The 22,023-nt window shown below is 44.7% G+C and overlaps 1 protein-coding gene across 1 annotated transcript in view; it reads left to right on the top strand.

Annotated features, from left to right (window-relative positions):
* BAIAP3 (BAI1 associated protein 3) overlaps positions 1-22,023 on the top strand; it is a 277,420-nt gene that overhangs the window by 155,200 nt on the left and 100,197 nt on the right. The window contains exons 8-10 of the mRNA XM_073555195.1: positions 3,175-3,388; positions 13,701-13,745; positions 20,416-20,493. Of these exons, the coding sequence (XP_073411296.1) occupies positions 3,175-3,388; positions 13,701-13,745; positions 20,416-20,493 (337 nt within the window). The remainder of the gene's footprint in view (positions 1-3,174; positions 3,389-13,700; positions 13,746-20,415; positions 20,494-22,023) is intronic.

A 22,023-nucleotide genomic window follows, 5' to 3' on the forward strand; every position in this document is an offset into this window, starting at 1 on the left:
TGCTGTGTGCTGGAGAGTGGTGCTGAGTCATGTTCTGTGTGCTGGAGAGTGATGCAGAGTCGTGCTGTGTGCTGGAGAGGGGTGCAGAGTCATGTGCTGTGTGCTGGAGAGGGGTGCAGAGTCATGTGCTGTGTGCTGAAGAGTGGTGCAGAGTCATGTGCTGTGTGCTGGAGAGTGGTGCAGAGTCATGTGCTGTGTGCTGGAGAGGGATGCAGAGTCATGTGCTGTGTGCTGGAGAGGGGTGCAGAGTCATGTGCTGTGTGCCGGAGAGTGGTGCAGAGTCATGTGCTGTGTGCCGGAGAGTGGTGCAGAATCATGTGCTGTGTGCCGGAGAATTGTGCAGAGTCATGTGCTGTCTGCCGGAGAGGGGTGCAAAGTCGTTCTGTGTGCCGGAGAGTGGTGCAGAGTCATGTGCTGTGTGCTGGAGAGTGGTGCAGAGTCATGTGCTGTGTGCTGGAGAGTGGTGCAGAGTCATGTGCTGTGTGCCGGAGAATGGTGCAGAGTCATGTGCTGTGTGCCGGAGAGGGGTGCAAAGTCGTGCTGTGTGCCGGAGAGTGGTGCAGAGTCATGTGCTGTGTGCTGGAGAGAGGTGCAGCGTCATGTGTTGTGTGCTGGAGAGAGGTGTAGAGTCATGTACTAGAGAGGGGTGCAGAGTCATGTGCTGTGTGCTGGAGAGGGGTGCAGAGTCATGTTCTGTGTGCTGGAGAGGGGTGCAGAGTCATGTGCTGTGTGCTGGAGAGGGGTGCAGAGTCATGTTCTGTGTGCTGGAGAGTGGTGCATAGTCATGTGCTGTGTGCTGGAGAGTGGTGCAGAGTCATGTGCTGTGTGCTGGAGAGAGGTGCAGCGTCATGTGTTGTGTGCTGGAGAGAGGTGTGGAGTCATGTACTAGAGAGGGGTGCAGAGTCATGTGCTGTGTGCTGGAGAGGGGTGCAGAGTCATGTTCTGTGTGCTGGAGAGGGGTGCAGAGTCATGTGCTGTGTGCTGGAGAGTGGTGCAGAGTCATGTGCTGTGTGCTGGAGAATGGTGCAGAGTCATGTGCTGTGTGCTGGAGAGGGATGCAGAGTCATGTGCTGTGTGCTGGAGAGGGGTGCAGAGTCATGTGCTGTGTGCTGGAGAGTGGTGCAGAGTCATGTGCTGTGTGCTGGAGAGTGGTGCAGAGTCATGTTCTGTGTGCTGGAGAGGGGTGCAGAGTCATGTGCTGTGTGCTGGAGAGTGGTGCAGAGTCATGTTCTGTGTGCTGGAGAGGGGTGCAGAGTCATGTGCTGTGTGCTGGAGAGGGGTGCAGTCATGTGCTGTGTGCTGGAGAGGGGTGCAGAGTCATGTGCTGTGTGCTGGAGAGGGGTGCAGAGTCATGTGCTGTGTGCTGGAGAGTGGTGCAGAGTCATGTGCTGTGTGCTGGAGAGAGGTGTGGAGTCATGTGCTGGAGAGTGGTGCGGAGTCATGTGCTCTGTGCTGGAGAGGGGTGCTGAGTCATGTTCTGTGTGCTGGAGAGTGATGCAGAGTCATGTGCTGTGTGCTGGAGAGGGGTGCAGAGTCATGTGCTGTGTGCTGGAGAGTGGTGCGGAGTCATGTGCTGTGTGCTGGAGAGGGGTGCTGAGTCATGTTCTGTGTGCTGGAGAGTGATGCAGAGTCATGTGCTGTGTGCTGGAGAGGGGTGCAGAGTCATGTGCTGTGTGCTGGAGAGTGGTGCAGAGTCATGTGCTGTGTGCTGGAGAGGGGTGCAGAGTCATGTGCTGTGTGCTGGAGAGGGGTGCAGAGTCATGTGCTGTGTGCTGGAGAGGGGTGCAGAGTCATGTGCTGTGTGCTGGAGAGTGGTGCAGAGTTATGTGTTGTGTGCTGGAGAGTGGGGCGGAGTTGTGTGTTGGAGAGGTGTGGAGTCGTGTACTGGAGAATGGTGCGGAGTCATGTGCTGTGTGCCAAAGAGTGGTCCTGAGTGATGTCACAGCAGTTTAGGATTAACATCTGTTGTCCAGGATATCGGGGGAGGCTGGACAAAGACTGACCGGGGTTAAGGAAGCCCTCCTCCTCCCATCAAAGTTTTTATCTTCTTAATATTTTGCAGTCATCATATTATACAGCACTGTGTACTTACCATTGCTCATTTTCCCTTTCTACCCAGCTAATTCTGCTCTATGTGGAAACAGGGAGTCTCTTGTCATTGAATGAGTCATCCACCTCTTCACCTCCTGACCCAGCTTTACCCTCCTCCCCTTGCCAGGGACTTTTGTAGTGATGACTCACGCAGGGAAAATTGACCTCCTGTTTCTACATAGAGCTTAGAAGGATTCAGCTCGTCAGTTTTTATTCATGTGATGTCATAGATCTAATGGAAAAGAGAAGAATTACCTGAGTAGAAAGGCAAAATGAGCAATTGTAAGTACACAGTGCTGTATAATATGTTGATTGCAATATATTAAGAGAATGAAAACTTTGATGGGAGGGGGGCTTTTTTAAAGGGCTGGTTTCACTCCATACAGTGTCAGTTGCAGAGGGTCTGTGTAGTGAGCAACAGCCATGCCAGGCTAAATTGATGCTGTGTATTTTCTGCAGCATTTCTGCACCAATAAACTAAATTAGTCTACATGTGTTTTTTAGTTTTGTGTTTTAGTGAGCCTTTTTTATATGCATTTTTATTGCAGTTTGTCATTTTTTTCTGCGTTAGTTAACAGATTATTAACCCCCAACAACTTAAAATTATAGCTTATTCTATTGATTCACCATAGATTTAAAAAAAATGGACAGTACTTTAAAGCATTATTTCACATTAATCAATTTTTAGACTCGTTTATGGCTATAGCATTTTGGCTCTGGAAGCGTTAATAAAAAAGCAAAATCCACACGGAGCGTTGAATTTAATACAGCTGTAAATCATATATAGAAGTTCTGTACAACAGAGGAAAATACAGGTCTGGCGGTGAGTACAGGTTAATGGAAGCTAATAAACGGCATTTACCTACATGAGCTGTTAAAAAGCCCAATTACTGGGTATGTGATGAATGTTACCAGCCTTGTATGTTCACGTATCGTAGAAAACTTACATTTTCAAAGTATTTTTCTTATTATTTTTTTTCTTTATTTAAAGGTCATCAATTTCTGTAAAATGTAAAATTCTCATTAGATGCAAAATCCGTCCTGTTCAAGGCTCGGTTACATGCCTCTTTATAATTGGAATAGGTTTCAGCGACCCATATTGCATGCTGGGAATTATGATTGTGCAAAGCTCAAAAGAAACCGAAGAAAAGAAAGAGAGAAAATTTAGCTTCCGAAAGAAGAAAGACAAAATGGAGAAACGCTCAAGTATAAGGGAAGTTCTGCCTGCCAAGTATATCCAGGTCACGGAGGTGAAGAGCAATACCTTAAATCCCATTTGGAATGAAAACTTCCTTTTGTAAGTGGCATGACACCGAGCGCCTAAAATATCTGCCATGTCTTATTAGCTTACACCGACGAGGGTCTGATCCTAAATTATGTAAGCGGGCTATAAGTCAAATACTTAATATCTCTCTGTCTCTGTAGCTTTTTCCCTGCACTCCATAGATTTATAGATAGTCATGGCCGAAAATGTTGACACCTTTGAAATTGTTCCAGAAAATTATTCCAATTACACCTGTTTTGTTATTCGCCTGTTTATTTCCTTTGTGAATTGGAAAAACAGCAAAAAAATAAGAAAAAAGGCACATTGGATATATTTTCACACACAACCCCCAAAATGATCCGGACAAAATTGTTGGAACCTTTCCAAAATTGTGGGTAAACAACTTTTTTACAATTCGCCACGACAGCACCCACTGGAGGTATCGGATCCGCCCCACTGGAACAGGAAACCCTACAGAAAGATAAAAGGGTGTGGTCCGCCTTTCCTCCTCAGTTTTGGTTTCCTGTTCCCAGGTAACTCCATGATTATCCTACAGGAAGACATACCTGGGCCTGTGCACACCGCCTGTGCAGTATCCGTGAGAACGGCAGGGGCTGTGGTCCAAAGGCAGCGTCAGGGGAGGTTAGACGGCTCCCCCCTCGTCTGACGGATATGGTGATGACCGGGTCTGGGAAGGGCCGCCCGGTCTCACCTGGGAGCACGCCGGGTGGACGCCGAACTCTCAAGGCCGCCGCTGGGGTAAGTGCGTCAGTGGCTCAAAGAAAAAAAGAAGAGAGGGAGAAGAATCCAAGCAGCGATGGCGGCAGCAGTGAGAGGCGCGGGCCGCAGACAGAGCGGCGGCGTGGGAGCCGGCCGGCGCAGATGCTCCAAGCCCCGCTATGGATGAAGAGCTGGAAGGGGGAAGCGCAATCAAAATCCAAGATTTGCGCAATCCCGTGTGAGGGTGAGTTTCTCTTTCGGAAAGCTCTAGATGACATACTCGCCAAAGCGAAAGAAAGGAAGAAGGCTTTCCCTGATTCTTCTATCCCTTTCTACAGGTGAACCTTTAAAAGGCGACCGTTTGGGAAAAGGAGACAAGCGGAAAGATCAGCTAGATGGCCCACAAAGGATGAGAAGCAAAAGGGTAGCATGTTTAGAGGTTCAACATTCCGAAAGGAAAATAAATACTGAACAAACAGTCCCACCAGTAGGGGGTAGACTGAAATTTTTTTTTTCAAAGTGGGAACAAATGACTTCAAGTTCATGGATTCTAAATATAATTAAAGAAGGAATAAAATTAGAATTCCTTCAAATTCCTCACGATTGTTTTATCGTAACCCGCCTTAACTCAGTAGTACAACAAAAGGCCCTCGAAATAGAAATTCGGAGATTACTATCCAAGGGGGTTTTAGTGAAAGTCCCAGCAGGACAAGAAGGTAGAGGTTTCTACTCTCCTTTATTTTTAGTTTCCAAACCAGATGGTTTAGGACAATCATAAACTTGAGGAAGCTTAATATGTTCATAAAAAATTATAAGTTTAAAATGGAATCAATCAGATCCACCATTAAACTTCTTTTTCCAAACTGGGTAATGGCGGGAATTGACTTAAAGGATGCTTACTACCATCTTCCTATTCATAATGGATACCAAAGGTACCTAAGGGTCGCAGTGGTATTCGAAGGCAAGATCCATCACTTTCAGTATACGGCCATGCCCTTCGGTCTCTCTACAGCACCGAGAATCTTCACCAAAGTGATGTTAGAGGTGATGGCCTATCTTCATCAGAAGGACACCCTAATCGTGCCTTACCTTGATGACTTCTTAGTTATCGGGAACTCGATCACCCAATGTACTAAACAGGTGGCTGATACAGTCTCATCTTTGCAGGATCTAGGCTGGATCATCAACTTCCAGAAGTCCAGACTTGTTCCACACTCCCTTCAGATGTTCTTAGGGTTCCAATTAGACTCTACAACCCAGTGATGTCTGCTCCCTCAGGTAAAAATTGCGCTTATAAAAGATAAAGTTGAGGCAGCAATGGATAGACCACGAATGTCTCTGAGAGAGGCAATGTCCCTATTGGGGTCGCTCACTTCTTGCGCCCCGGCAGTTCAGTGGGCCCAATATCACGTCCGCACACTGCAATATCAAATCCTCCAGGAGGGCGACATAACGGTCACCTTCGAGAACAAGATAACCCTATCCCAGGAAATCTTGGCTTCTCTAGAATGGTGGCTAGATAGTAATCATCTGTCCACGGCAGTCCCATGGGTAATATCACCATCCCATATCTTAACCACCGACGCTAGTGGGTCGCCCTCCCAGGGCTGTGGGGTACTCGGTGGGGTACCGGGTCGGTGTCAGCGGGATGTGTCACAGCAGCGGTGACCCGGTCCGTGGCCCTGGGCGCCCAAGTATTGGCGATATGTTAATGGTGGAATAGTTCGTGACGCCACCTGTGGTGTTCGGCAAGTGAGATGTTAGGCCGACGCTGCATGCGGATCCTCTGGGGCTGGTGGTGTGTTGCAGCATAGATGGTGTAGCTCCCCACAGGTGAAGCTGTAGCCCCATGGCCGTGTAGTTGCAATGGTTGAGGAGAGGCGCAGGCGGTGTAAATGATGGTACTCAGATGTAGCGGTGCTGAGCAGGTTGGCGCAAGAATTAATGGAGGACAGCGGGGCTTGTAGTTCCAAAGCTTTACTCACAGTCTGCGGTACACTAGGGTGCCTGCCTCTGGGCCGTATCCTCCGGGTCAGAGACTCAGTCAACCTCCAGGCAAGATGGAACACTCCCCTCCAACACTCCGCCAACATGTACCTTTCTGAACGACTCCTCTATAGCGCCTTAAAGTGTGAAGATCTCCTAGTACTGAGTTACACTGGAGTTCCTCCTGACTGATGTTCCCAAGAACTCTACTTGTACGGCAGATAGCTGTAGCCTGCTTCGGGGACTCCCTTCTCCTGAGTCCCGGCTCTCTATCCAGTTGATGTTGTGCCCCAAGTCTTAGATGGGAGTAGTGCATTTACAGCCTACTACTCCACCGGTGTCTGCTGCAGAACCATGAGTGTCCATACAACCTCGGGGACCGGGCCCCGGCCTTGCGCTGAGAACATATAGGCAGGGTTCCTCTTCTAACCCACGTCCTCTCTGTTCTCCTTACTCCTTCGTTCCGTACTTGTCTTTCTCTCTCTTATGGAAGCTTAGGTTTCAGTTCTACGTCTTTCTCCTATTCCTTTCCCGTGCCAGATGGCTCAGATCACTGAGGCAGCTGCAGCACTCCTTCCTCCATCCCTTCTTCCAGGGATCCTCACTCCTGTCTGAGCGACTTCCTACCCGACTGACCTTCTGTCAGACTGACCTGTCATCCTACACTTTCCCACTCTTTTATGTATCTCAACTCCACCCACCTCCCAGCACGTCCAGTGTTCCAAGCAAGGAGCCATCAAAGGTGCTCTGCTACTGTCTAAGCACTGAGCCGCAATGTGGTTGTGCAGAACTACCCTGTTGTGTGGGGTGCGAGTGTTGGAGCGTGGAAAGGATTTCCCACCTTACCTGGACAGTGGGGCACTACACCTTAGGAGAAGGTGCAGTACCTCTGTGGCGACCGAGCCTCAGGGGCGACACACTAGCCCCCACGGCTGGGGAGCCCATATGGAGAATAACTTCTGTCAAGGAAGGTGGAATAGGGTTGAACTGGGCTACTCATCTAATTTAAAGGAACTGATGGCAGTATATTATGCTCTACATCATTTTCTTCCACAGCTCCAGCAGAAGTACGTCAGGATCCTATCAGACAACACCATTACAGTGGCCTATTTAAACAGACAGGGAGGTACTTGATCAAAGACTCTGAAGTCTTCTGCGGCAAAAATCTTAAGCTCAGCCTAAAATTGTTTGTTGTCCCTCTCTGCCCTCCATATCAAGGGAAGGAACAACCAAGAGGCAGACTTCTTAAGCCGACACACACTTCAGCAAGGGGAGTGGCGCCTCAATCACCAAATTTTCAAGGACATAGCAGCTCTATGGGGACAACCTCAGGTGGACCTCTTTGCCATGAAAGAGAACAGACAAATAGAAATATTTGCCTCCCTGTCCCCGTCAGATCATCCAGACATACTGGACGCCCTCCAGGCTTCATGGAAATTCAACCTGGCATATGCCTTTCCTCCGATAATCCTTCTGCCACAGGTCATTCAGAAGATCAGAGAGGACAAGGCGAGGGTAATTTTGATAGCACCATTCTGGCCCAAGAGACCGTGGTTCTCATGGCTACGAACCATGTCGGTGTCAGATCCTTGGGTTCTCCCTTCGATTCCCAACCTACTCTCCCAAGGCCCTTTTTTCCACCCCCAAGTGGACAGCTTAAACTTGGCGTGGAATTTGAAAGGCAGCTACTGAGATCAAGAGGGTTTTCCGAAACACTAATTACTACGCACCTACAAAGCAGGAAGCAGTCCACTACTCAGATTTATACAAAAATATGGAAAAAAATTCTGCAGTTCCATACAACCCCTCATACCACAGAAATCCCGATAGTTCCTATCCTGGAATTTCAACAAAAAGGGAAAGATTTAGGTCTGACAGTAAACACGCTAAAAGTCCAAATGTCCGCATTAGGGGCACTGTATGGCCACAATATAGCAGGGAATAAGTGGGTATCACGATTTATTACAGCATACGAATGACTCCGGTTCACATACCTACAATCCCTCCATGGGACCTAAATTTGGTCTTAGACACCTTAACGGAAGCTCCCTTCTAACCAATAGACACAATATCTCTAAAATATTTGTCACTCACGACGGCCCTCTTAGTAGCACTAACGTCAGCTAGGAGAGTGAGCGACATCCAAGCTCTATCCATAGACCCACCCTTTTTTCAGATATACCAGGATAGGTTAATATTAAAGCCAGATCCCTCATACCTTCCTAAGGTGTCAACAAAATTCCATAGATCTCAAGGGATACTCCTCCCGACCTTCTTTAGAGATCCCTCCACTCCTGAGGAGCAGAAATTCCACACCTTGGATGTTAGAAGAACTGTCCTAAAATACATTGAGAGGTCCAGAAGCTGGAGGCAGTGCAGGGCTCTGTTCATATCTTTTCAGGGCTGTAAAAAAGGGTATGGAATTACGAAGAAAACCTTATCCCGGTGGATCAGGGATGCCATTCGTTTAGCCTACTCCGCGAGAAGTGAAGACCCTCCGGAGAACATTAGAACGCATACTACCAGAGCAATGGCATCCTCCTGGGCTGAGAGGGGAGACGTTCCAATCGAACCCATATGTAAGGCGGCAGTTTGGTCATCCCCTTCTACCTTCTATAATCACTATAGACTTGACCTTTCATCAACTTCTGACCTAAGCTTTGGCAGGACTGTCCTTGGCACGGTGGTCCCACCCAGGTGATGGTCTCTGGAATCTCTCCAGTGGGTGCTGTCGTGGTGAAGGGTAAAAAGCCAGATTACTTACCGGTAATGCTCTTTTAATGAGTCCACGACAGCACCCGCTCACTTCCCTCCCTATAAAGATAATAGCGATAAATACACCACATATTAAAGTGTATCTCCTAATATGAAGAAATAAAATCTAGAAATGCAAGAATATTGCCTAACTCTTTGCGGTCCTCCTGGTACTCTGAAATACAAAACTGAGGAGGAAAGGCGGACCGCCCCCTTTTATCTTTCTGTAGGGTTTCCTGTTCCAATGGGGCGGATCCGATACCTCCAGTGGGTGCTGTCGTGGACTCATTAAAAGAGCATTACCGGTAAGTAATCCGGCTTATTTCAAGCATGTGATGCTCGTTCAAACTCGCCTGCAGCAAGTAACAGGTGTGGGCTATATGAAAATCACACCTGAATCCAGATAGAAAAGGGAGAAGTTGACTCAATCTTTGCATTGTGTGTGCCACACTAAGCATTGAGAACATAAAGAGGATAAGAGAACTGTCTGAAGACTTGAGAACTAAAATTGTTGAAAAATATCAACAATCTCAAGGTTACAAGTCCATTTCCAGAAATCTTGATGTTCCTTTGTCCATGTTGCGCAACATAATCAAGAAGGTTACAACCCATGGCACTGTAGCTAATCTCCGTGTTCCTGGACAGCAGAGAAAAATTCATGAGGGGTTGCAATGCAGGATAGTCCGGATGGTGGATAAGCAGCTCCAGTCAAGTTCCAAAGAAGTTCAAGTTGTCCTGCAGGGTCAGGGTGCATCAGTGCCAATGTGAATTATCCATCGACATCTGCATGAAATGAAACGCTATGGCACGAGACCAAGCAGGACCCAACTGTTGACACAGAGACCTAAAAAAAGCTAGACTGCAGTTTGCCAAAATGTAAGTGAGTAGAGCCAAAATCTTTCTGGGAAAGCATTTTGTGGACAGATGAGACCAAGATAGAGCTTTTTGGTAAAGCATATCATTCTACTGGTTATCAAAAAAGGTTATGAGGCCTATAAAAATAAAAAAGGAACACAGTACCTACAGTCAAATATGGTGGAGGTTCACAGATATTTTGTGGTTGTTTTGCTGCCTCTGGCACTTGGTGCCTTGACTGTGTGAAAGGCATCATGAAATCTCAAAATTACCAAAGGGTTGTGGGTCGCAATGTAGTGCCCATAATGCTGGGTTTTCATCCTAGGTCCTGGAGTTCCAGCAAGACAATGACCCCAAATATACTTCAAGAAGCGCCCAGAAATGGATGGAAATAAAGCGTTGGAGAGATCTGAAGTGGCCAGCAACGAGTCCAAATCTAAATCTCATAGAACACCTATGGAGAGATCTTAAAATTGTTCTTCAGAGAAGGCGCCTTCAAATATGAGAGAACTGGAGTGGTTTGCACAAGAAGAGTTCTCCAAAATTACAGTTGAGAGGTGTAAGAAGCTTGTTGATATATCTAGGATGCGATTGATTGCAGTTATTTATTCCAAAGGGTGTAAAACAAAATATAAAGTTGAGGGTGCCAACAATTTTGTCCGACCAATTTTTGGGGTTTTGTGTGAAATTATGTCCAATTTGCCGTTTTTTCTTAATTTTTTTTTTTGTAAATTCTTTATTTTAAAATTTTTGAAGTTTTTGAACATCACCATTAAACACAACACCAATTCTCAGGTACAGTTGGCGACATATTAAATAGTGTCTGGTTTAGGGCGAGAAGGGAGGAGAAAATAAGGAAAAAATAGGTAGGGGAGGAAAGGAAAAAAGAAAGGGAAGGGGAAAAGGGTACATATTCATATACAATATCAACAACTTTAACAATAACAACATGTGGTTGACAACATGAGCACAATCATTGAATGGGTGCACTTCAGAAAATAACGCATCTCCAAGTATTACAATTGGGCTATCTAATATGGGGTAGTGAGGCTAGGAGCCCCAAAACAGAAGCCACCTAATTCAGTAGAACTTAACAAAACAAAAAACTCTAAAATGTTCCTAAAGAGGGTTGTCTTCTAAGTACCTATTCCAAGGGGCCCAAGTCGACACGAAAGCTCTATGATTATAAATTTCCCAGCTAGACAGCTCCTCTAAACGATAAATCTGATTTATTTTCGCATACCATTCTCCCAACGTGGGAGGAGCTACATCCTTCCAATCGGTAGCTATCAACTGTCTCGCCGCACTCAACATCAGTGGAAGAAGCCCATGTTTTTTTGGTAAAAAATCTTTTGACGGGCATGAAAGGAGAGCTTCCGTGGCTCTAAGATCAACCTTTATTAATCCTAATTTTTTGAGAACTAGCTCAACTCCCTCCCAAAAAACTCGCAATCTAGGACATTCCCAGAATATATGCGTATGATGTCCTCTAGGATTGAGGCATCGCCAACAATCATCATTATCCACGAGGCCTAACTGGAACAACTTAGCTGGAGTTAAATGCCACCTAGTTAATATTTTATAAGAATTCTCCTGCAAAAGTACACATCTGGAAAAACCCCGAGCATTTGACAGCATTTTAGATATTTGATCCTCTGTAAACGTGATATTAAGTTCAATTTCCCACGAGTGTATAAATGAGGGTTTAGAATGTACATTCGGAGAGATGAGATGTGAGTAAATGCGGGATATAATTTTCAGCCGTGGGGATGGAAGTTTAATCATAATATCTAACCAGGACCAATTAGATTTAGACGGGAATCTCCGTCCAAACTGTAAAAGTATGCGTTTGATGTGTTGTTTCTGGAGAAAATTTGTTGGTTGGGTCGATGCCCCCTGTGGCCAAGACCCCTCCCGCAAGGTGTTATTACCGTAAAAACTATTTAACGTTTCTCTAGGGAGGTTGGACCATAAATTGTATGGATCTTGAAAGTCTAACTCTAACAAATAGGGAATTGAGCCAATCGGTGTCAATGTGGAGGGGAAAGTATCTTCCGGGAACTCTCCCATTACCAATCTTTTAATACGCAACGTAGTTGCAGTTACGTCATCCAACCTAAGAGAGGCCGGCGGTTTAGCCCTAGTCCAGAGATACGGCAAACCTCTCGGGCCCAATAAAGCCCAGTCAACACTATCCCCCTCCTCCCTTTCAGCACAGGACACCACCTTTAACCATCTACTGAGATGAATAGCCTTATAATATAAAAGAAGGTCTGGAACCCCCAACCCTCCAAAAGAGATAGGGCGAGAAAGAAACTTATATGGTAACCTAGCCCTTTTATCTTTCCAAATAAATTTTCCGATAAGGGATTTTAATGTTCCAAAAAATGTCAGGGGAATCCGAATCGGAACCATGTTCATGGTATATAGTATAATAGGCATTATATATGCCTTAAACACATTAATACGACCCATCCAGGATAAAGTGGGTAAGCTATACTTCTGCATCAGGTTTTTGACCTTTTGAATTAAAGGAGTGTAATTGTCATGGAATAGGTTGGTGGGGTCTCTAGTTATCATTATTCCCAAATATCTAATAGAATTAGTGGCCCAAGAGAATGGAATCTGCGTACGAATGGTGGAGGTCTGAGAGTGAGGGAGACCAATGTTTAGCACTTCAGATTTTGACAAATTGATTTTAAAATTAGAAAGGAGACCAAAATGATGAAAGGCCTGAAGGATAATTGGAAAGGCCTGGGATGGATTGGAGATAAGGAAAAGCAAATCGTCTGCGAAAGCTAGAGTTTTAAGTGACCTCCGACCCACCGTCAACCCCTCTATACGTTGGTCTTGTCTGATGCTTTGTATCAAAGTTTCTATAACTAAAATGAACAAAGAAGGCGACAAGGGGCAACCCTGTCTAGTCCCGTTGCTAATCCCAAAACTATCTGACAGGGTGCCGTTGACTCTGACCTTGGCCGTCGGTTGAGAATAAAGCGAGAGGACTGCTGTTATATATTGAGGAGGGAAGCCAAACTTAATCATTACTTGTTCCATAAACCTCCAGCTCACTCTATCGAAAGCCTTCTCAGCATCCGTCGACAAGAGCATCAAGGGCATACCCCGAGTCTTAGCAAACATTATAGACTGAATGACTTTAGTAGAATTATCCTTCCCCTCCCTGCCTCTTACAAAGCCTACTTGATCTGCATAAATTAGCTTAGGTAAGAAATTGCTTAATCTGCCCGCTAATATTTTAGCCCACATCTTGATATCTGCATTAAGCAGTGATATTGGTCTGTAGCTAGTGCACAGATTGGGATCTTTACCCTCCTTAGGGAGGACTGTGATGTATGCCTCCAAGGATTGTCTAGGGGGGAGCTGGCCTGCTAAATAGGAATTAAACAAAGACACTAGGTGAGGTAACAGTGGTTTTATAAACTTTTTATAATAGATAATGGGAAGACCATCTGGGCCCGGTGCCTTTCCGTTCGGAATAGTAGAAAGAGTGTCTAAGATCTCCGTAGGGGTAACTGGGGCAGTCAACAAGGACTGACCTTCAAGAGTTATTTTAGGGAGATGTAACGAGGTCAAGAATTCTTTGTTTTTTCTTAATTTTTTTTGTGTTGTTCCAATGCACACAGAGGAAATAAACGTGTATAACAAAAAACATGGGTAATTGCAATAATTTTCTGGGATAAATTTTTTATTTTCTGGAAGAATTTCCAGGGTGCCAACACTTTTGGCCATAACTGTATGTGATTAGATAGATATGTGATAGGATAGATAGGACCATATAAAGGTCCTCAGTTGGACCCAAACATTGCTTTCTTGCCACTAGGGGCTAATAAATATTTTTCTATCTTTTCATATTTGGGTGTCGCCTCAATCTTCTAGATAGATATAAATATGTGAGAGAGAATAGATGGGTATTAACATACATTTAGGAAACGTTGCTGCTGTAAATTCCACATTATTACATTTTCTTATGACATGATGCTGTTTTTGTCTCGCTTCACTTTTTCCACAGTGAGATTGATGATATCTTCAGTGACCTGCTACACCTAGATATTTGGTATGTATACACATAGCACAATGTTACATGTACTCATTACCGCAAAGTAATATATTCAACTCCCCATTAACCCCTTCACCCCCAAGGGTGGTTTGCACGTTCATGACCGGGCCAATTTTTACAATTCTGACCACTGTACCTTTATGAGGTCATAACTCTGGAACGCTTCCATTGATCCCGGTGATTCTGACATTGTTTTCTCGTGACATATTGTACTTCATGTTAGTGGTAAAATTTCATTCAAATAACTTGCGTTTATTTGTGAAAAAAATGGAAATTTGGCAAAAATTTTGAAAATTTCGCAATTTTCCAACTTTGAATTTTTATGCCCTTAAATCACAGAGATACGGCACACAAAAAACTTGATAAGTAACATTTCCCACATGTTTACTTTACATCAGCACAATTTTGGAACCAAAATTTTTTTTTGTTAGGAAGTTATAAGGGTTAAAAGTTGACCAGCGATTTCTCATTTTTACAACACCATTTTATTTTTAGGACCACATCACATTTGAAGCCACTTTGAGGGGTCTATATGATAGAAAATACCCAAAAGTGACACCATTCTAAAAACTGCACCCCTTAAGGTGCTCAAAACCACATTCAAGAAGTTTATTAACCCATTAGGTGCGTCACAGGAATTTTTTTGAATATTTAAAAAGAAATGAACATCTAACTTTTTTTCACAAAAACAATACTTCAGGTTCAATTTTTTTTATTTTACCAAGGGTAACAGGAGAAATTGGACTGCAAAAGTTATTGTGCAATTTGTCCTGAGTACGCTGATACCTGATTTGTGGGGGGGAACGACTGTTTCGGCGCATGGCAGAGCTCAGAATGGAAGGAGCACCGTTTGACTTTTTCAATGCAAAATTGGCTGGAATTCAGATCGGACGCCATGTCACGTTTGGAGAGTCCCTGATGTACCTAAACAGTGGAAACCCCCTACAAGTGACCCCATTTTGGAAACTAGACCCCCCAAGGAACTTATCTAGATATGTGGTGAGAACTTTGAACCCACAAGGGCTTTACAGAAGTTTATAACATAAAGCCATACAATTAAAAAATCATATTTTTTCCACAAAAATGATCTTTTCACCCTCAATTCTTATTTTTCCAAGGGTAACAGGACCATAAAAGTTATTGTGCAATTTGTCCTGAGTACGCTGATACCCCACATGTGAGGGTAAACCACTATTTGGGCGCATGGCAGAGCTCGGAAGGGAAGCAGCGCCATTTGACGTTTTTGGCTGGAATTGACATCGGACACCATGTCGCGTTTGGAAAACCCCTGATGTACCAAAACAGTGGAAATCCCCCACAAATGACACCATTTTGGAAACTAGACCCCCTAAGGAACTTATCTAGATGTGTGGTGAGAACTTTGAACCCCCATGGGCTTCACAGAAGTTTATAACATAAAGCCATACAATTAAAAAATCATATTTTTTCCACAAAAATGATCTTTTCACCCTCAATTCTTATTTTTCCAAGGGTAACAGGACCCTAAAAGTTATTGTGCAATTTGTCCTGAGTACGCTGATACCCCACATGTGGGGGTAAACCACTATTTGGGCGCATGGCAGAGCTCGGAAGGGAAGCAGCGCCATTTGACGTTTTTGGCTGGAATTGAGATCGGACACCATGTCGCGTTTGGAAAACCCCTGATGTACCAAAACAGTGGAAATCCCCCACAAATGACACCATTTTGGAAACTAGACCCCCTAAGGAACTTATCTAGATGTGTGGTGAGAACTTTGAACCCCCATGGGCTTCACAGAAGTTTATAACATAAAGCCATACAATTAAAAAATCATATTTTTTCCACAAAAATGATCTTTTCACCCTCAATTGTTATTTTTCCAAGGGTAACAGGACCCTAAAAGTTATTGTGCAATTTGTCCTGAGTACGCTGATACCCCACATGTGGGGGTAAACCACTATTTGGGCGCATGGCAGAGCTCGGAAGGGAAGCAGCGCCATTTGACGTTTTTGGCTGGAATTGAGATCGGACACCATGTCGCGTTTGGAAAACCCCTGATGTACCAAAACAGTGGAAATCCCCCACAAATGACACCATTTTGGAAACTAGACCCCCTAAGGAACTTATCTAGATGTGTGGTGAGAACTTTGAACCCCCATGGGCTTCACAGAAGTTTACAACATAATGCCATACAATTAAAAAATCATATTTTTTCCACAAAAATGATCTTTTCACCCTCAATTCTTATTTTTCCAAGGGTAACAGGACCGTAAAAGTTATTGTGCAATTTGTTCTGAGTACACTGATACCCCACATGTGGGGGTAAACCACTATTTGGGCGCATGGCAGAGCTCGGAAGGGAAGCAGCGCCATTTGACGTTTTTGGCTGGAATTGAGATCGGACACCATGTCGCGTTTGGAAAACTCCTGATGTACCAAAACAGTGGAAACCCCGCACAAATGACACCATTTTGGAAACTAGACCCCCTAAGGAACTTATCTAGATGTGTGGTGAGCACTTTGACCCCCCCAGTGCTTCACAGAAGTTTATAATGCCCGGGCGTGAAAATAAATAATTCGTATTTTTTCCACAAACATGATCTTTTAGTCACCATTTTTTTATTTTCCCAAGGGTACCAGGAGAAATTGGACCCCAAAAGTTGTTGTCCAATTTGTCCTGAGTATGCTGATACCCCATATGTGGGAGAAAACTACTGTATGGGCACACGTCGGGGCTCGGAAGGGAAGTAGTGACGTTTTGGAATGCAGACTTTAATGGAATGGTCTGCGGGTGTCATGTTGCCTTTGGAGAGCCCCTAATGTACCTAAACAGTGGAAACCCCCACAAATGACACCATTTTGTAAACTAGACCCCCCAAGGAACTTATCTAGATGTGTGGTGAGCACTTTGAACCCCCCAGTGCTTCACAGAAATTTATAACGCCCGGGCGTGAAAATAAAAAATTCGTATTTTTTCCACAAACATGATCTTTTAGTCACCATTTTTTTATTTTCCCAAGGGTACCAGGAGAAATTGGACCCCAAAAGTTGTTGTCCAATTTGTCCTGAGTATGCTGATACCCCATATGTGGGAGAAAACTACTGTATGGGCACACGTCGGGGCTCGGAAGGGAAGTAGTGACGTTTTGGAATGCAGACTTTGATGGAATGATCTGCGGGTGTCATGTTGCCTTTGGAGAGCCCCTAATGTACCTAAACAGTGGAAACCCCCCACAAATGACCCCATTTTGAAAACTAGACCCATTAAGGAACTTATCTAGATGTGTGGTGAGCACTTTGAACCCCCAAGGGTTTCACTGAAGTTTATAATGCCAGGGCATGAAAATAAAAAAATCGTATTTTTTCCAGAAACATGATCAATTAGTCCCCAATTTTTTCATTTTCCCAAGGGTAACAGGAGAAATTGGACCCCCAAAAGTTGTTGTCCAATTTGGCCTGAGTACGCTGACACCCCATATGTGGGAGAAAACTACTGTATGGACACACGTCGGGGCTCGGAAGGGAAGCAGTGACGTTTTGGAATGCAGACTTTGATGGAATGGTCTGCGGGTGTCATGTGCGTTTGGAGAGCCCCTGATGTACCTAAACTATTGAAACTCCCCACAAGTGACCCCATTTTGGACACTAGACCCCCCACGGAACTTATCTAGATGTGTGGTGAGCACTTTGAACCCCCAAGTGCTTCACATAAGTTTATAACACTCGGATGTGAAAATAAAAAAATCTTTTTTTTCCACAAAAATAATATTTTTGCCCCCAATTTTTTATTTTCCTAAGGGTAACAGGAGAAATTGGACCCCAAAAATTGTTTTGCAATTTGTCCTGAGTAGGCTGATACCCTACATGTGGGGGTAAAACACTGTTTGGGCGCATGGCAGAGCTTGGAAGGGAAGGAGCACCATTTGACTTTTTCAACTCAGAATTGGCTGGAATTGAGATCAGACGCCATGTTGCATTTGGAGAGCCCCTGATGTGCCCAAACAGTGGAAACCCCCAATTATAACTCCAACCCTAACCCCAACACACCCCTAAACCTAATCTCAGCCCTAGCCCTAACCCTAATCCTAGCCCTAACCCTAACCCTAGCCCTAACCCTAGCCCTAACCCTAACCCTAACCCTAACCCTAGCCCTAACCCTAGCCCTAGCCCTAACCCTAGCCCTAACCCTAAGGCTGTGTGCACACGCTGCGGATTTTGCTGCGGTTCCGCAGCGGCTTTGGCTGCTGCGGACCCGCAGCAGTTTCTGCTGCGGTGTACAGTACCATGATTCCCTATGGGAATCAAAAACCGCAGTGCAGACGGTGCGGAATTTTCCGCGCGGATTATCTGCGGTTTTCAATCCGCAGAAAGAATTGACATGTCAATTCTTTCTGCGGATTCTCCTGCGGTTTGCCATCTCCTCTATTGAGGAGATGAAAAACCGCAGGACAAAACCGCAGGGCAATCCGCAGGTAAAACCGCAGGTCTTTTGACCTGCGGTTTCACCTGCGGATTTTACAAAATCCGCGCGGATGAATCCGCACCTAATCCGCAGCGTGTGCACACAGCCTTACCCTAACGGGAAAATGGAGATAAATACTTTTTTTTTAGTTTTATTATTTTTCCCTAACTAAGGGGGTGATAACGGGGAGTTTGATTTACTATTTATGGTGGTTTTTATGTTTGGCGGCTGTCACACGCTAAAAGACGCTTTTTATTGTAAAATAGTTTTTGCATCACCACATTTTGAGAGCTATAATTTTTCCGTATTTTGACCCACCGAGTCATGTGAGGTCTTATTTTTTTGCGGGACGAGTTGACGTTTTTATTGGTACCATTTTCGGGCACGTGACATTTTTTGATCGCTTTTTATTCCTATTTTTGGGACGCAGAATGAACAAAAACCAGCGTTTCATGAATTTCTTTTGAGGGGGTGCGTTTACACCGTTCCGCTTGCGGTAAAATTGATAAAGCGGTTTTATTCTTCGGGTCAGTACGATTACAGCGATACCTCATTTAGGTCGTTTTTTTATGTTTTTGTCGGTTTTATGCAATGAAAACTATTTTATATAAAAAATAATTATTTTTGCATCGCTTTATTCTGTGAGCTATAACTTTTTTATTTTTTCGCTGATGATGCTGTGTGGCGGCTCGTTTTTTGCAGGACAAGATGACGTTTTCAGCGGTACCATGGATATTTATATGCGTCTTTTTGATCGCGCGTTATTACACTTTTTGTTTGGCGGTATGATAATAAATCATTATTTTTTGCTTCGTTTTTTATTTTTATTTTTTAAGGGGTTCGCTAAAAGGGTTAACTAATGGGACAGTTTTATAGGGCGGGTCATTACGGACGCGGCGATACCTAATATGTGTACTTTTATTGGTTTTTTTTTTTATTATTTCCAAAAAATGGATTTATTGAGGGAATATTTTTTTTTTTTTTCTAATTTATTTGGCGATTTTTTTAAATTTATTTTTACATTTTTTTTAATTTTTTTTTACTTTATTACATAGTCCCAGGTGGGACATCACTGTCCTGTGACAGATCGCTGATCTGTCACATCACAGATCACTGTGACAGATCAGCAATCTGTCACAGGCATTGAAGAAGACTTCCTCTTGCCTGCACTTTGCAGGCACTGAGGAAGCCAGCTTCCTCAGGTCCCCGAAGGCCCCCGTCGCCATCTTGGATTCGGGGGCCTGGAGGATAGGAGTCCCCCGCAGCAGCGCTGCACATTGCGCTGCCGTGGGGGGCTCAGGGAAGCACGGAGGGAGCCCCCTCCCTGCCGATGCTTCCCTTTAACTCCCGGTACACCGCGATCATGTTTGATCGCGGTGTGCAAGGGGTTAACGTGTCGGGGGCGGTCCGTGACCGCCCCTGACACATAGTGCCGGGTGTCAGCTGTGATAATCAGCTGACACCCGGCCGCGATCAGCGGCGCTCACCACGTGGGCGCCGCTGATCGCGGTAGACGTACTATCCCGTCCACGGTCATACGGACTCGGGTACCGTGGACGGGATAGTACGTCGCATGTCAGGAAGGGGTTAAAGGTTGTCATCTCGAAAACACAATTAAAAGAAGCCCTCCTCCTCCTGCTATCAAATTTTTTAATCCTCTTAATATATAGCAATCGCCATATTATATAGCACTGTGTACTTACAATTGCTCATTTTGCCTTTCTACCCAGCTAATTCTTCTCTTTTCCATTATGTCTATGACATCACATGATTAAAAACAGACTAGCTGAATCCTTCTAAGCTCTGTGTTGAAATGGTAAGTCTATTTTCCCTGCATGAATCATCACTATAAAAGTCCCTGGCAGGGGGAGGAGAGAGGAGCAGCTGGGTCAGGAGATGACTCATGCAGGGACAAGAGATTTCCTGTTTCTACATGGAGCAGAGAAAAGAGAAGAATTACCTGTGTAGAAAGGAAAAATGAGCAATTGTAAGTAGACGGTGCTGTATGATATGAAGCACAATAATTTGCATATAAAATAGTTTTCTGGGCTACAAAGACAAGGAAAGAACAAGGCTTCTGGAAGGATGCATTAAGGGGCTGAGACTACTACATGACTATGTTTTGAGCTCAGATTGTAGTTTCAGGATGACACACTCCCTTTAAATTCTATTAAGACTCAGTTTTCTCCTGAAATTAAATGTAAGAATTTATTGTGTCTTCCCAGGGATCACGATGATGATGTGTCGGTAGCAGAGGCTTGCAAGAAACTGAATGAAGTCAGTGGATTTAAAGGGATGGGCAGGTGAGTGTGGAACCAAGTCACGGTGTGTCCCTTACTGTGATCAGCTGTAATCTGTGAGGAAAAGTGACACTAAGGCTATGTGCCCACGTATGCAGAAAAAAAAACGCACTTCTTCCCAGGAAAAAGTGCGGGTTTTTTTGCGTCTTTTTCCGCAATTTTTGCACATTTTTTTCCGCGATTTTCGCGTGCGAAATTCAAGCACTTTCCAAGCGATCTGTAGCATCGCTTGGAATGTGATTGACAGGTTGGTCACACTTGTCAAACATAGTGTTTGACTAGTGTGACCAACTTTTTACTATTGAGGCCGCCTATGCGGCATCAATAGTAAAAGATAGAATGTTAAAAATAAAAAAAAATAAAAAATCGGGTTATATTCACCTTCCGGCATCCCGCGCAGCCTTCCCGGGCCTCAGCGATGCTCCCGTTTCCCAGTAATACCTTGCGAAACCTTTGATGACGTCGTGGTCTCACGATGCTGTAGCGGCCTCGCGAGGAATAGGGACCGCTACATTATCGCGAGACCGCAACGTCATCAAAGGTCTCGCAAGGCATTACTGGGAACGGAAGCATCGATGAGGCCCGGGAAGGCTGCGCGGGACACCGAAAGGTGAATATAACCCGATTTTTTATTCTTTTTTTTACAGGAATATGGTACCCAGGGCCTGGAGGACAGTCTCCTCTCCTCCACACCGTGGTTACCATCCGCACATGAGCTGCTCACTTTGTGCATGGTGGGCATATCCACATGCGGGAAGTAAGCGGATCTCATGCATTCCTATGGGTGCGGAATTGCGGCAATTCTTTTCGGAATTGCGGCAATTCCACAAAATGAATGAGCATGCTGTGTTTTTTTCCGCGATGCGATTCCGCCGCGGAAAAAATCACAGCATTAGCACAGCATGTGCGGAATGCCATGGGAATGCATGGAGTGTGTTCTGTATGTGTTTTTTAAGCGTTTTCGCTGCGAAAATCGCTGCAAAAACACTTAAAAATCGCAATGTGTGCACACAACCCAAGTGGCCAAATTCCCTGCCGGACCACCACAGGGCAAAGCAGACATTACACAGAGTCAGGGCCAGACTGGCCATCTGGCAATTCTGGCAAATGCCAGAAGGACCTGTCTGGACATGGACTACCTTGTCTGCTACGTTTTTAACTGAATAGGTGTTCTCAAGACAGCCATACTGTTACAGTTGTGATGAAGCACAAAGTCGCTAACTCAGTCACTTACCCCAGCAGGCCATAGGTATCATTAGAAATATTGGTCTTGTAGTAAATCTTCCTTTCCTCCATCCAGGGTAATATTAGTAATATATCCCCAACTGGTTCATGGGGACAGGGACAACATGGGCCTATGTGATTGCAAATGCCAGGGCTAAATTTTAGCCCCAGTCCGTACCTGCACATTGATGTCAGTGGATGACAGGACAGATCCTACAAAGAAAGATAAGAGGTGCTCTGGATAATTGCTCTATAATCCATAAAAAAATCACTTAATAGGGTATAAAATGTATTTTCCATATTAGACAA

Source organism: Dendrobates tinctorius, unplaced genomic scaffold, assembly GCF_039654945.1.
Source record: "Dendrobates tinctorius isolate UK_male_01 unplaced genomic scaffold, ASM3965494v1 ptg000222l, whole genome shotgun sequence".
In the NCBI taxonomy this organism is placed as follows: domain Eukaryota; kingdom Metazoa; phylum Chordata; class Amphibia; order Anura; family Dendrobatidae; genus Dendrobates; species Dendrobates tinctorius.